General features: G+C 43.8%; 2 protein-coding genes across 2 annotated transcripts in view; both read left to right on the top strand.

Annotated features, from left to right (window-relative positions):
• LOC125745548 (RNA-binding protein 38-like) lies at positions 1-12416 on the top strand. The gene is made up of 4 exons (XM_049018531.1): positions 1-510; positions 2599-2722; positions 4839-4893; positions 11004-12416. Exons 1-4 carry the CDS (start codon positions 301-303, stop codon positions 11311-11313), a joined length of 699 nt encoding a protein of 232 aa, XP_048874488.1. The 5' UTR covers positions 1-300; the 3' UTR covers positions 11314-12416.
• The window catches only part of ttll3 (tubulin tyrosine ligase-like family, member 3), a 27582-nt gene continuing 17305 nt past the window's right edge, over positions 4871-15147 (top strand). The window contains exons 1-5 of the mRNA XM_049018495.1: positions 4871-4893; positions 11004-11117; positions 12646-12697; positions 13044-14704; positions 14817-14957. The gene's annotated coding sequence lies outside the window, so the exon portion shown is untranslated. The remainder of the gene's footprint in view (positions 4894-11003; positions 11118-12645; positions 12698-13043; positions 14705-14816; positions 14958-15147) is intronic.

Raw genomic sequence — 15147 nt, 5'->3', positions numbered from 1 at the left:
TTTAAACAGTGACAAAAGCCACCTGCTAAGGAAGGGCGGCTTGTTTTAGTTTTATTTTACCCTAAAGGACAGAAACCTAAACATTGCATGAGGTCATTTATTTAAAGGGAAAACGTACAAGTATTAATTTTCTCTAAATGATTTCCGTTATGTAAACTTGCATTTTAGTAGGTCTATTTAGTGTTTTGTAGGCAGACTACCGTTGTTGGCCGGACCACGTTGCCAGCGTCCGCTAGGAGCTCATGCAGCTTGTCAACATTGTTATCTGATTGTTATTGTAACATCCATTTTAGCTAATCAATGCTTTTACATCAGTTTGTTAAAGGAGCGCTGGAAGGCATGCATCCCACAATTTCGAAAGACACTACTTTTACAAAGATTTTCGTTGGTGGTTTGCCGTACCACACCAATGATGCCTCTCTAAGAAAATATTTTGAAGCATTCGGAGACATCGAAGAAGCTGTTGTGATAACGGACAGACAGACCGGTAAATCCAGAGGATATGGATTCGTAAGTAGCCTGTCCTGTAAGATAATAAAATTGTCCTCATTACGTCGCATTATGCATTTTCAATTCATTTCGTGACAGTTCGGAACAGTTTTAAAGCCTTGATACTCATATGAGTAAGCTATATGCACAGCTCGATTTCGATTTACTCAGGAACCTGAACTGTAGTGCACTCGGGTGCTACTAATACTTTCTTCACTTTTGCTTATTATTGTGTTTCGAGTAGTTGTGTTTTCTTGCATAAGCGTAGCCTGCTTACAAACACACGTTGTTCACTAAAAACGTCTACTGCATGTGTTTATAGTTTATTTTAAACTATATGTATAGCATGTTTTTCTCGGTCAATATGTATATACATATTAAGCCTATTTATGAAAACAGTAGTAGGCGTAATAGATTTTTTCATGCCAGTTATTATTTCTCGATTTCCTCATTCTGATGCATAAGACCATCTGTCAGAACTATGACAAGTTATTCTTCCCCGAACCTTCACTGTTTCTCGATTCCTTGGTAGCAAAGGGTCGGCTACAGAACACGCCCAACTGGATTAACAGTAACACAGGTTTCGCTTTTACTTTTTTTTCAGTTGTACAATGAACTTCTATCCCTCTGTTTTTTTCCTTCCCCAAATGTTCAGGATATTTGATTTCAGATATAAGTTCCTTGTGCTCCCAGGAATCCTTCGGGCGAAGGATGAATTGGGTTTCACTCCAGTTTAGGAAAACTAATGGCAGATTCCGGTTTGTGACTTCGCTTAACTACAGAGACATCGAATTGATCTTATCAAGAATTATTAAGACATCAACTGTTTGTTAGGCCTGCTGTTATTCTGTTTTACGGTTGGGATTAATCGATCTCGGTAACCTACAGATATAGACGGTTTACGTACTAATGATATTGCAGTAGAATAGGCCTGTATTGCACGTCTTGTTTGTTCAGCTGCATTTGGGACTGCTTGCATTATCTCTGGAAGTGAATCGCATTTAAAAGGTTTTTCTTTTTAATTATATATATATATATATATATATATATATATATATATATATATATATATATATATATATTTACTTTTTATTCTTTTGTCTGTCTTTGTGACCCTCTGAGCCTGCGTACAGCTTCATTGCTTCCCTTTATTTTGGTTTAGGGATTTTAATGGAGAACAGTTTTTCCAGGTTTTGTTTCGATATATTTTTTTTAATTTTAAATAGTTTTGCTAATCTGTTCTGGTGTTACCACCTAGAAGAATACAATGACAATGAGATTTTATTTGCTTTTCAGATTCACTTAATTTTCTGACTCTGCATGACATAATTTATATAATATATAATAACAATACAGATTCCTTGGCAGATTTTTTTTTCCTGAATTGTGCACCGCTAATCTTGGTTTCATTTACGAGTTACCCCCATTGCAGCTGCTATGATTAATGTAGTAACTGTTGTGTGCACATTTCTCAGCCCGATGTGGTTCTTCACGCACTATTATGAAGTGACATTATTCCTCCAACTTTACAAGGGGTTTCAGTCAGAAAGGGGGAGGTTTGCCTGGCTTTATACCTTCACCACCTCCAGCTCATGTGTGTGTGTGTGTGTGTGTGTGTGTGTGTGTGTGTGTGTGTGTGTGTATATATATATATATATTAGTTGTAGGGTATGCAGTTATCCAGGTCATTCCTTGAACAGCTGTGAAGAACAGGGCCACATACTGCCCTTAGGAAGGTTGTTTTGTTTGTTCGAAGAGCGTATATTAAACCACAAAACACCCCCAAAAATATACACACTGCTATTCCTTAATGATGATGTGCAGAATTTCTGTTCTCTGTTCCTCTGCAGCGGCGTGCATTGGTTGCCTAATCTCAGTTAATGCACTTTTAGAGAAGATCCAGAACATTAATGAATCTGCTTGCTGTCATTCAACATTTTCGGGTTTACAGTTGAATATAAAGGTCTGAACACTTCTGAAATCTGGATGGAGTGTTTGGGCGCGTGCCATGTTTCATGTTCTGTAGTACGGATTGAAGACGCCACGTGTGCCTGAAAGTGTCCGCATCTCTCAGTGTTAAAGTAGCCTGCCTGCTGCTTCTTGCCTCAGGTGACCATGACAGATAGGGGGGCTGCAGAGAGGGCTTGCAAAGACCCGAACCCCATCATTGACGGCAGGAAAGCTAATGTCAACCTGGCATATCTGGGCGCCAAACCTCGCGGTCTGCAGGCAGGTGAGCAAGCAAGAGGTGAGACCATGTACCGCATTCACACTTATTCCATCTTCCACTTTTCTTGTACGTGTATATGTGTGTATTAAACGTATATATTGACGTCATTGAATCGAGTCTATGAATATGAACTGAATAGGAATATAAAACATATACATTAGTAGATTGGCACACGCATGCATTTGAGTGTGAATGTATCTGTGAATGATGCACGAACGTTAGAATGTGTGCTGTGGTGACCCTCTTTTCTTCACATTCTCTGAGTACTGGCCAGATCAATGTGGGACAGATTCATGAAGCATTTACCATTGCCCTACATTTGCATCTCTGTTTTTTTATTTGCCCTGGCCCTGGCAGCGTGAAATACATTTGTAGTGTTGCTGTGAAATCTTTTCTGCCTGAAACATAAAGAATTTTTTACCCTCTGTGCAACATATAATATTGTAAATATGGGGTATAGATCCCCAACAGAGATTGCAGAATGGCAGTTTATATATAGCAGAGTTTTTAGTGCCTGGGTCTTGCTGTGCTTATGAAGGCTTTTAGAGCTTTCACACTGTTGCAGTGGGTGTGTGGCATGAAGACTGTGCTGTGTCATGTAGTGATGGCGGAACTGAACTTCTCTTCTGTGAAACCGCCGGTCACTCCCTAGTCTGAACAGCCCAGGGCCATGAGACTTTCCGTAAAATGCACTGAAATAAAACGCCCAGCTGAGATACTTGCTCTGGGTGAAGTTTTGTCTGCCTGGTGTAACGACAACAGGCAGACATACATTAACAAAGTCTGTGCGATTACCAATGGGCCACTAGGAAATGGAGAAAAGTATGGGGTGGAAATGCATACTTGAAGTATTTTGATCAGTTGGTCTGCAAGAAGCAAAAGGTAGAATTGGGGAGCAATATCAGAACACCCTGAGGTGCAAAGCAGTACAGGGTAAGAAAAGAGGCAAGCGGTTCAGTGTCTTCATGAGTACTTAACTGTGTAGTAAGAGGCCAAGGAAGCCTATAAACCAAAGTGCCTCATTTCTACAGGTAATATGGCCCTGCTAGTTCAATATCACTAATTGCCTTGGTTCTCTGGCTCATGGGAGTTTTACTTGCACAAAAATGTTCATAGGACAGAAGGATAAATGATTGGTTCAGAGCAATAACCAATTAAATTGTAGAGGAGGTGGGTCCAAGCAATTAGGGGAGGCAGGACCAACCAATGAGATGTCTTGGGCCCACCAATCTCATTGGTTATCTCTTTGAACCAATAATTGTCCCTTCTGCACATTTTTCTGTAAGTAAAATTCCCACAAGCAGTTCTCTCATTGCTGTGTCAATCTTTCTATTTCCCAGTACCCCAGTCTTGTGTGGGTGAGTGAAGTAGTGGTTTAAGCAGAGATTCAGAGACTGACTGACTCATGTGTAGTGTACTGTCTCAAGCTCAGGTTTATTCTCTGTTACAGTGAGAACAAATAGAATCTATGGACAGTTATTACAAGTTCTTAAGCCTTAACCATGCTGACATACCATAAATGTACATATCTTGAAAAAAGACGCTCCCCAGCTTACAGTGGTCTGTGTTACGATATTTTGACTTTACAATGGGCAAATGTTTTTCACTGTCAGTACATTATTCAATAAGTTATGTTCAACACTTTATTTTAAAATAGGCTATGTGTTGATGATATTGCCCAACTGTAATGATGTAAAGATGTTTAAGGTAGGTTAGGCTAGACTGTGATGTCTGTTAGGTGAGGTGTACTGTATTAAAATGAAGAAAGGTTGTATTCAAAATGCAAAACACATTTGTAAAGGTTTAATGGTGAGTTTAATGGTAGTTTATTAACAGCCTTTAACATGGGTGTTTTTTGTGAATTCCTAGTTAAATGGAGCACCCATTTTTGGTATGTCCCTAAGTAAACTTCTGCGTGCTATATGTCACCTCTCCTCGGACCCTGGTCTCTCTCTCTCTCTCTCTCTCTCTCTCTCTCTCTCTCTCTTTCTTTCTCTCTCTCTTTCTCTCTCTCCAGTACACTATGTCCTGTTATGTACTATCGCTCCACCCGGGGTAACATTTGTTGTGTCAGTCCTCTAGTAGTCCATCTCCTCTGAGTCCTGTTCTGTTTCTGCAGGCCTCTCCTTTGGAGTACAACAGATTCACCCCACGCTGATCCAGAGGCAGCATGGGTGAGTAAGGGCTATACACTCAGATGATTTCATGGGGGGCTTAATTAGAATTGTGATTAAATCTGTGTTGGTCTCTTCTAGTTACTGCTATTGGTAAGCAGAATACGGTCTGGAAGCAGTCATCTTATGATAGCCAAGTGTTGAGTATTAAAATGCCACTCCTAAGTTCAGAGGCATGACACTGGATGGTACCAGACAACTTTTTTCTGAAGTATTCAACATCTCCTTTCTCTCAAATAACAAATGAGACATACTAAAGTGTTTTAATTTCCTTTATCTCACCCTGTTGAGCAGCTGCTGGAAATGTTTATTCTCAGTCATATTCTCAAACAGCTAGTTATGTGCAGGGGGTCCGAGCTTCTTGGATTAAGATCCAGGAGTCTAGTGGTCTTGCGTAAATTGATCTAGTTCTAGCTGGGTGTGGGTCTTTATCATGGCCTTTATGTAGTGGTGTGGGCAGGAACCTCTGCCCATTTCCATAGATCTGCTGTAGGAACTAACTGATGCAAAATCTCTGATTTGATTCAGATTTAAAGGAGCTAAAAGTTCTGATAACTGATAGTATCGGCTCATATATTTCTATATGGTTAAAAAATTGACTGGGACCGGTACTTTTAAACTGCTTTACTGACTAATGATTATGTCACTTTCTCAAATTCAAATGGCAGAAACACAAATACGATTAAACTCCTAAAATGACATTCACATTAAAAAACCCACCGTAATGAAAGCTATCAACCCGTATATTGTCTGTCCCACCCAACAGAAGCATCTGTGTTCACACATACAGAAACCACTTTTGGTTGTGTAGTAATTTGTACAATAGTACAATATTTCCATTTGCAGTGGGTCAATATAACCCCTTTATGTTACATTATTAATATATTATTTTGGATGCTTAATGTGTATTTTGTTTTCACTGTTGGTTGTGTTAATACACCCCCACCCAACCCTTACGGATAGTGGTAAGTTGTGGATGCGTTTTGGTTTCCACTCTTGTGGTGCTTGTTTTTGTGGTAGGGATATAGGTGTAGCCAATTGTCTTTTTTCTCCCTTTTTCTTTTAAGATTCATTTCCTCATTGTTATTGGTCATGACCACACAAGACCTCCAGTACAATGAGAGTCGTTCAGTGTAGAAAAGGTGGAGAATTTGTATGTTTAGGCCAATGAGCGTTTTCATTTTTATTGGCAGGTTTTACCCCCAGTGGCGATAATTTTGTGGACCCTTAATGTCTGGTGATTTCCAAAGTTGAGTCCTAATTTGCAGACAGTGTTCTTATACCAACACAGCTGTTTAGTTTTTGATCTCAAAGTTTGTACCTTGCCTGTGATGGGTCCTTTGCAATCAGAAGTCAAATGATCCATTTTCATAATTTAATATGCTTACAAACTTCTGAATGACCCAGAAATCAGTCACTCTGTTGACGCTTGATGCCAGGTTTGAGGAGAAGTATATTAAGTACTGAACTCAAGCAGCCTTTAAAATTAGTTATGTTTGAGACACTGCTGACAATTCTCTTGGGGGGCCATCGTATTATTTCCTATTTTTAGGCTGTGCAGTCTGCAGATCCAGTGAGGGATGAAGGGCTTGTTTCTGCCCGCCGGCTATATTACATTTTCATTTTCTTCGCTGTTAACGATTGATTAAAAAATGGCAAGTCCCCTCCCACAGGGCTAGGGAGAATCTGATTGGTCGCTACTGTCCGGTGGAATGAGTCCATCGTCAGGGGTGGGCTTTTCTTGCCCTACCTGCAGTTATTTATTCAGCTGGGAGAAATCTGGGGGGTTTCGTCCCCATTCGAGGGGGGCAGCCAACTTCCCCTCTTTCCCATAGTTCTTTTTTCTTGATTTTTTTAATGTTTGAGTCACAAGAGCTAGATTTTCTGCAAGTACTTTAGCTATAATTTGTTGATCGAGTACTGTTTGTGAAGCAAGATGCTTGCATTTGAGGGATGTAATTGTGAATTACATGAATTAAAATTATTCATTGTTTCGTGCATTATACTCAGAATTATGCATTCCTTTCTCCTCTGATTAGATATGGTGTCTCGTACCTCTGGCTTTGCAGACATGCCTCAGTTCAGGCTTAACCTTGGCCACATGTTTGCATTCACTCCCAGTTTAGAGGAGGGTGACTCATTTGAATCCAATGGGTCTTTCCTCATGCAGGTCTCCTGGCTTAACTTCTTTGGTATTGCTGGCAAGCTTTTGTACTCGTCATTCTGTGCGATGGCTTCATGCACATTTTCATGGTATTGATGTCTGAATACTCTTTATTTTAGATAAACTAGATAGGAATGGGCTGAATATTATGTTTTGTTAAACAGGCCCGTATGGATGGGATCTGCATAGTATCCCTTTGTCTCTGTGTCATATTAACAAAATGCTTTGTGCAGTGTCTTGTCAGATAATGCAGGCCTTTCTTCGCTAATGGCAGAATTATATTAAAGGAAAGTGTGGCAAATATGATACTGAGCAGTGAGTGAAAATGTCCTTCCCATATCGCAAAAGCGGCTTACCTCTGAGCCGTGGGAGTGGCCTGCATGCCTGTGAGGACTGGAAGTCCTGAGTGGGGAAATCATTTGCATCATTCTGCTATGGCTGCAGTGCAGGGGTAGAGAAGTAGAGTGGAAGTGGGCTGAGGGGGATTGTAGCTCAGCCCCACGTCGTCCCTCTGACCCGACGGGCCGCCACCGGCCTGCCCGTCAGCAACAGGACCGGCACTGCGCCTCCAAGCAGCGACCCACCCCTGTCGCCCTGCCTGACGCAGGTCTGCAGTGTGAAGATAGCGACCGGCTTGGCAAGCAGAAGAGTGTCGCTGGGGAGGGGGGCCGCGGCATTGGGGACACTTACCAGTTAAGAACCGTAGCGGCAGCTTCGCTTTTCAAAGTCTGACTCCCTGGCCAGAGTCAGGTCAGGCGCACTGTTGGAGAAGTTCGCATTCATTGCAGAAGATTGAGTGACTGTCTCGGGTTTTGGAGACGTGGCTGTTGCATTAGTGCAGTGACTGAGGGTCCTTGCTGACAGAGCCGGTCCATTCTGTACTCTGAGGGACGCAGAGAGGCTTTGGTAGCCGACCCCCCTGATGCCCTGACACAGATGTACAGACTGCAAGCTGCTGCCAAGGCCGGCAGAGGCAGGAATGAGAATGCTGCCGTTTCGTGACGCGAGCCAGAAGCACTACAATACAAGTTTTTACACATCCCTATTTAAAAATAGGTTTCCCTCTAGAGAAGATCTTGCAAAATGGGACTCGCAGTTAATGCTGTATGCAAACACTCCAGTCTCTGCTCATCGACTTTGTCTGGGATGAGCCTGATTGTGTGATTCTGCTGCTAGAGCCAGACATACTCCACCAGGTGGTACCGGCCTCCTACCAATGAACAAGAATATGCCCCTGATGATGTCAGAGTGTCACTTCGGAGGTCCATCAGGGCAGGTGTAGTCTCTCTTGGCTCTCTCATTCTCCCTGCGCTGCCATTGGTGCTTAAAGAATGGGGGGAGGGGGGTCATTTAGCAGGCACTTTTATCTAAAGCTGCAAATCTTTTTTTTTTTTTTTTTTTGAGGAAGCAGGTCAGACAGTCTTTGGAGTGATTACGGGGTTAAGCGTCTCCTCCAAGGGCCTAACAGTGAAATCAGTCTGCTGACCCTGGGGTTTGAACCGATGACCATCCGATGGCAGCGTCCTAACCTGCTGACCTGCACACCACCCCACTGCATCTCTTAATGTGTTCACTTTCACTGTTTGTGCACTGTGTGCCTCTAAATTGTCCTTGGTGAGTGTGTGTACATCTGCGCACGTGTGTGTGCGCGTCTCTGTGACCCTGTACTGGATAGACATCTGGATGGATCCGTAGTGGAACACGGTTCTCATTATGACTTCAGTCTGTCCCCCTTGATGTGTCCCATTTGCTGCCGCTGCGCCTGCTAGCTTAGGGACTCAGCTGCCTGTCACTTCTGTCGACACAGAGTATCTCTTTCCGCCTGTTGGTGGAACATGGGGCTATGAGTCGTTTCTCTGAATGTGACCATTTTTAGGTGCTGCTTGCTTGAGAGGCCGTGGTCTTTGTAGTAAGGTTGCTATTAGGGGGGCGCCTGGCTGTTGGTGGTGTGAGCATGGCCTGGTCACACCCCCCCCAGTGTTCATTTTGAAACGGGGCCCATATCATCACTTTCTATCTCTCAAGCACCTAGTGACAGCCGAGCCTTGGCCCTCGAGTTGGCAGCCGCTATCTTGTGCAAATGGCTTTTGCAGTTTTTTATGCCTGCAGTGGATATTTTTTTCCCCACGGTTTGGCTTTTTTTTTTACACTCAGTGCAGATCTCACCCCTACATGCTGCCTGATAGGCTCAGCATTTAGTCTCACAGCCCTGAGATCTCACTGCAGCCTGGGTGGAGGCCTTCCCCCTGCTCGTCAGCGAGGTCCCGTCAGGAACCATGAGCGTCTGCTCGGTGGGCGGCTGTGTGTTTTGGGCTACTGCTCTCTCAGGCACAGCGGGGGGGGTGGGGGCTGGGTTTGACCTGCAATGACTTTCCTCCACATGTCAGTATGTGCGTTCTTCTGACACGATGGTGAAAATTAATTTTACACCCAAGGGCAATTTCCCCCCTATTAATAGCGTGACTCCAGTTTGCGGTATGTGATTATTGTTTGGTACTTGGTCTGGGGTGGATTCGGGTCTATATTTCTCACCCTTGTCATTAGAGTGTGTGAGAATTTATTCAGTGACGTCACTGGCTCATGGTGCTGGAGGCCCACTGAAGCACCATGTGACAGCTGGCGATGGTGATGTCAAGGTCTTAAAGTGGCAGGCAGTAGTTTGTCAATTGGGCTGTTATAAAGGGATCATTGGAGGCCAGGAGCTTTTCAGCTAAGTTACTTCAGAGAAGTAACATGTAAACATTCTGTTAAATTAATGACTTATCTATAAGTCCAACGTACCGAATAACATTTTAATATGTCGCTGTTCCTTTAATCTGCTGCTGTGTTGTCATCTGTCTGGCAAGAAGAAGAAATTTGGTGTTCCTCGTTTCACTGCCCTTCCCAAAACAGCTGGGAGGCGGAACTATTTAGGCTTCTGCTTGTGCTCGCAAATCCCCATGTACAATGTGCATGTTTCTAAGCATGTTTGTGAGCAAAGACGCTCTGTTCATCGCCCATCTTTCTGCCGTATGAGGTGGCACTGCGAGAACCATGAAGCCTGCAGTTAATATTTGCTAAGACTTTTATTGAAAAATGTGCTGAAGCCTTCAGTGTTCACTTTATGATACTTACTGTATTTGAGAGTTGGACACTGCACTGACTGTGCATGATTGACTGTGCTGACCTGGCAGGAAAAGGACCTCAAAGTCTAGTTTGAGGAAGTGCACTTTACGACTGTAAACATCATTTATGGTGTGAATGTGTGTGTGAATGGTGTGTGAGTGTGCCCTGCGATGGGCTGGCCCCCCGTCTTGGATTATTTCCCTCCTCATGCCCGTAGCTTCCGGGATAGGCTCCGGACACCCCACGTCCCAGAAGGATAAGCGGGTTGGAAAATGGATGGATGGATGGATGGATCATCATTTGTGTTGCATTATCTGTGTTCTATTATTTTTCTGTTTTTATGTGTATTTACCCGCGACCCAGTAGGATAAGCGGTTTGGAAAATGGATGGATGGATGGATGTGTATTTAATTCTGACTACTTTTGGCCTGAGTCCATTCTTCTTAGTAGTGACTTTGGTGAAAATGTATTATTACAATGTGTCAAAAATCTAGCTGCATGCCATTAGCAATTTGTAAAATGTATGTCAGGGAAATATTTAATGTATGAAACATTTTCACCCTACTCTCACAGGCCGGTGGCACAAAGAGCTAGCCAGATTTCAACCAGGACTAAACATTATGCCCTGCCTTGACCCCACAAGAGATGATATGCTTGAATAGTACTTCAGTTCTTTTGTACTGCTCCAGTGCTTTATAGATTAGCTTCCTCTCCATAATAGCTGCATTCGCTGTGGCTTTGAGATGCATATTTGCTCTGTGTAAATACATTAGCATACCCATTTTGGCTCATGTCCCATCTTCTTCCCTCTCTTTCTCTTCTTCTCTCTCTCTTTCTCTAGACTCCTTCAGCAGTACCTTTATCCGCAGGCCATCGTACAGCCCAGCCTCATAGTTCCCTCACAGATGTCCTCCATCAATTCACCCTACATGGACTACAGCGCCCCCTACGCTCAGTATGCCTCAACTGCATTTGAGCAGTACCCCTATGCCGCTTCCCCAGGCTTTCTCAGCTATGGCTACGTCCCGAGCCCAGCCCCCCCTGCTCCTGCTCCGGGCTCCGTCCAGCAGCCCCTGGTTTCGGCTGCCCCGCTGGCCACCGCCTTCGTTCAGTACACCCCCCAGCAGCTGCAGCTGGACCGCATGCAATGAAAGATAGGCGTGGGAGGGGGAGGTCGGGGGAGCAGCACGACAGCCATTGCACTACAACAGCAGGACCAGACCCCGTTACTGAGACGATGGACTGCTAGCATCAAAGGGCTTCTTGATAATGCACTCCAAGGTCTTTTTAACTACCTGGCAGCGTTGCCATCATTTATTAGTACTACTGTCATTGTCCTTCCTATTGTAATTTTATAGTAATTATTGTATTTTAACTGATGGAGACCTCATTCGTGTGAGCTGTCAAAAGCAGCATTGGGGTGAGCTCTGACATGTTAACGTCACGTAAGACCAATTTGGGGCATGACCAGTGAATGGCAGAACTGGGAGGTGGAGGCGGAGCCGGAGAGGGTAGAGTGCTGCTCTGCTTATCAAGAGGAGTTCCGCGGATATTGGCCTTGTTTCCACACTTCCCTTCCCGCTGGAGCGAGGGATGGCTCAAACGTCTCCCACGCGAAGCATGGACAGAGACCTTAGATTCCCACTTTTTAACGAGGCCTTAAAAACGTCTGTATCAACGTTTGTTCAACTGTGAATATTTTCTGGCCATTTTTTTGTCTACACCAATGAACTTATCTTTTTTGAACACCAATGTTCAGTTCTCACATGTCAATTTAATGCTCACTTTCCCCGTTTCTTAGTAAATTAATAGTAGATAATCGATAGATTCAGTATGCAAATTTTAATAGCTGGATCGGTAGGTGAGGGCGAGGAAAAAATTATTGCGGTAGTTGACACTCATACCTTGTGTTTCACGTAACTGTTCATCTAGAGATGATCATATTTTCTTTTTAAAAGGACATTTACACGTTAAATCGCTGCAGCTAAAGAAATTACAGTATTTATGTTTCAATTATTTAAAGGGTAAGTTACAGACTCTCTAGATAGTTTGTATTTATTTGAAATGTTTGTCCAGAGAAATGTGATCAGGCCTTGCTGGTGGAACACGGTGTTCAGTGTATCGGCAGTTTATCTGTCGGTTTTCGTCTTATCACTGCAGCTTCCTGACAGTTAAACATTTCAGTACCATGTTATCTGTGTACAACAAAGCCATACAGGATAAATATGAATAAATAAAATGCATTTGTAAATAAGGGAATGTGATGTGTGTTAGCTCGGCTTGGCTCGCACCCGTGCCACCCCAGACCCTGTTCCTATTGATCTTTGGTCAGCTGCTCTGTGTCTGCGACTAACAGGTGGGTGGTGCCTTTCTTGAGAGTATCTGCATGGCTGACGCATGTCCTTGCATTACTTAACCATGCGATAGACAGCATGGTAAGCATGCGACGTGGCTCCTTCCATGTGTCTGCCTGTTATTCTCAGGAGCTGCAGCAAGACTCTGGACCCCAGAGAGCTTACTCGTGGGGGCGCTCAGGTGGGTGTGTCTGATTACGTGCTATCTTTGGATGCCGGACGCCTTTTATCGGTGATTCCAGTCCTGCTTTTCTGCATGGCCCTCAGCACCTAGTACAGGGAGTACAGGGTTTCTTAAAGGCACGCGTGCCGCATGCAGGATTCGTGTCAGTGACCATGGGGCTCGCTTAATATGTTCCTCCCTACATTTTATTCATATCAGCTGTCCGCGGATTCCCGCTGTTTAGCATTAGGCAGAATGCCTCTCTTTTCTGTTCTGCAGCCGGAATAAACCACAGTATCACCATGGGTAATAGACACGGTCACAATTATTTTTATTGTTTTGTTTTCTCACCCTTTCACTTCAGTTAAGTGTTTTTACACTGTGATGCACCTAATTATTTTAATTGAGAGTTCCAAGGTAAGTGTTTGAGGTAAGTACCCTGAAATGGGGGTGCTGTGTGGCTCATGCTCTAAAGGTTGCTGGTTTGAGCCCCACTGCAGCAAAATAACTCCATGTCTGTGGGCCCTTAAGTGTGGCCCTTAACCCCCAGCTCTCTGGGCACTGCAAGGTGGTTGCCCCATCGCCATAACCCCCAAGCTTTATGGAGAGCAAGGTGGGGGCCAAGCACTGAAGGGAATCTCCCCCCAGAGGTCAATAACATATCACCATTCTATTCTATTCTTCATCAGGAGTACAGTGGTGATTAACACAAAAAAAAAACACTTTTAAAAGTGTCCTTAACCACTTTTCTACCTGCTGCTGTCCTTCTGAAGAGCTTAGCGATTGTCATCATAAAGGTATCATCCTCTCTAATTTTTATCCATATCCCACTTTTGTACTTCATTACACTGATAGATTTTACAGCTTAATTACAGCGGCGGTCGCTGCTTGCACACACAGGCCTAGGTGTGCTGTGAAAGTTGTTCATCTTGTGTCCTCTCACTGGTGGTAGCTGGACTGTCTCCTGATGTTGCTAAAACTCTCTTCATCTAATTCCAGAAGATGAACAGATGGATGCTAGCAACTGAGGTCTCTACAGACTCCCACAGATCTTCGTACTTCTAACACAACATTTACGGAGGGGTATTTCACTGGAAACGTCAGAGAAAAAATGCTTTTTGTTATAACTTCTACTTTTTACATCTTTATCTTGCATGTATTCTATGCATTATTGTGTGGAAAAAAACATGTGAAACGATAGTTTGCTTATTAGCATTCATTTAGTGGCAGTCAGTCTCCAGTGAGCCATGCCGTTGTTCAGTTTGCAACCAACCTTTCATTGTTAAATAAAAACAAGAGGAAGCAAATCAGCAACAAAGGTGCATATGCAGCAACTGAGGCGACTGACCCCTGCGAGACGCAGTTTTACGGGGTCGTTCACTTATTTATATCTTTATTTGCGATTTCTTTATCGAGATCACAGTGTTTATTCTGGGCCCGTTTTACTCTTTTATCTTCAGGCCAAACAACAAAGGAAAGTGAATGTATGTTTTGAGACTTTAACATATTAGGTCAACTGTCTCATAGCCAATCCTGCACCACGGGAACTAGGCATCACCTTCCTGTTGACAGAAGCTGGACGTGATGTAAACCTGGCTGCCGTCGCTGGAATGTATGCCGTTGCAAATTAAGGGGATTTCCGTGGTGCCTTGCTCTCTCCTTGAGGGAGTAAAATGCATAGTGCCTATTGAAGGAGAGCCCGGCAGGGGGGGCAGGGGGTAGGGAAAATTATGGGAAAGGCAGGCCTACAGTCTCCGCTGCCCCTATTAGCTTTTTACATGTAAAAGCAGTTTGTGACCTTTCAGAGCGATGACCAGTTGTGTGTGCGCACTCAAAAAGATGCAGTAAATGTCGGTAGTGGTTCCTCCAAAGTCTTTAGCTGTCTAGAACCTTGTGTGCACTGACCTGAATGTAACAGAATTGGACTGTGACCTGGTATAATTAAAACAATGACACTCTCAAGCACTGTTACTCCCAGGCAGCTTCCAGAAGCCTTCTGTAACGCACAGCTAAGTACATCTGAAAGTAAATGAGCCCGTCATTTAGTATTTAACACATTCTGTGCTGGGGTGATACCAGACAGTTTTATGGTTTGGGAACGTTGTGCAAATATAACACCACTGTCTAATCACAACAGGTTCTGTTGGGCATGAGTGATGAAGGTTTGTGCACTGGTGCACATCTCATCCTCCCTTGGGTCTTACTGGCTAAGTTGGCGTTCAGCCAGTCCAAAATGGCCCCGACCTACCGAGGCTCTAAGGAGCTTTGTTGACATAGGGTAACTCACTGTGTACTTAAATAACACAAGTGTCTGAGTTGAAACTGCAGGCAGAGCTTTTTTTGTTTTAGTTCTTCTCTTTATGGGATTTTTTAAATCTGTCCTAGCCAAAAGTACCCCCCCCTCCCCCCCCCGTCCCCAGCCCCTCTCCGAATGCCTCCCCTCCCCCCAAAGAGCCGGACAAAATCAT

The sequence above is a fragment of the Brienomyrus brachyistius genome, chromosome 6 (assembly GCF_023856365.1).
Source record: "Brienomyrus brachyistius isolate T26 chromosome 6, BBRACH_0.4, whole genome shotgun sequence".
Taxonomy (NCBI): domain Eukaryota; kingdom Metazoa; phylum Chordata; class Actinopteri; order Osteoglossiformes; family Mormyridae; genus Brienomyrus; species Brienomyrus brachyistius.
This window is presented reverse-complemented; position numbering and strand designations above follow the sequence as displayed.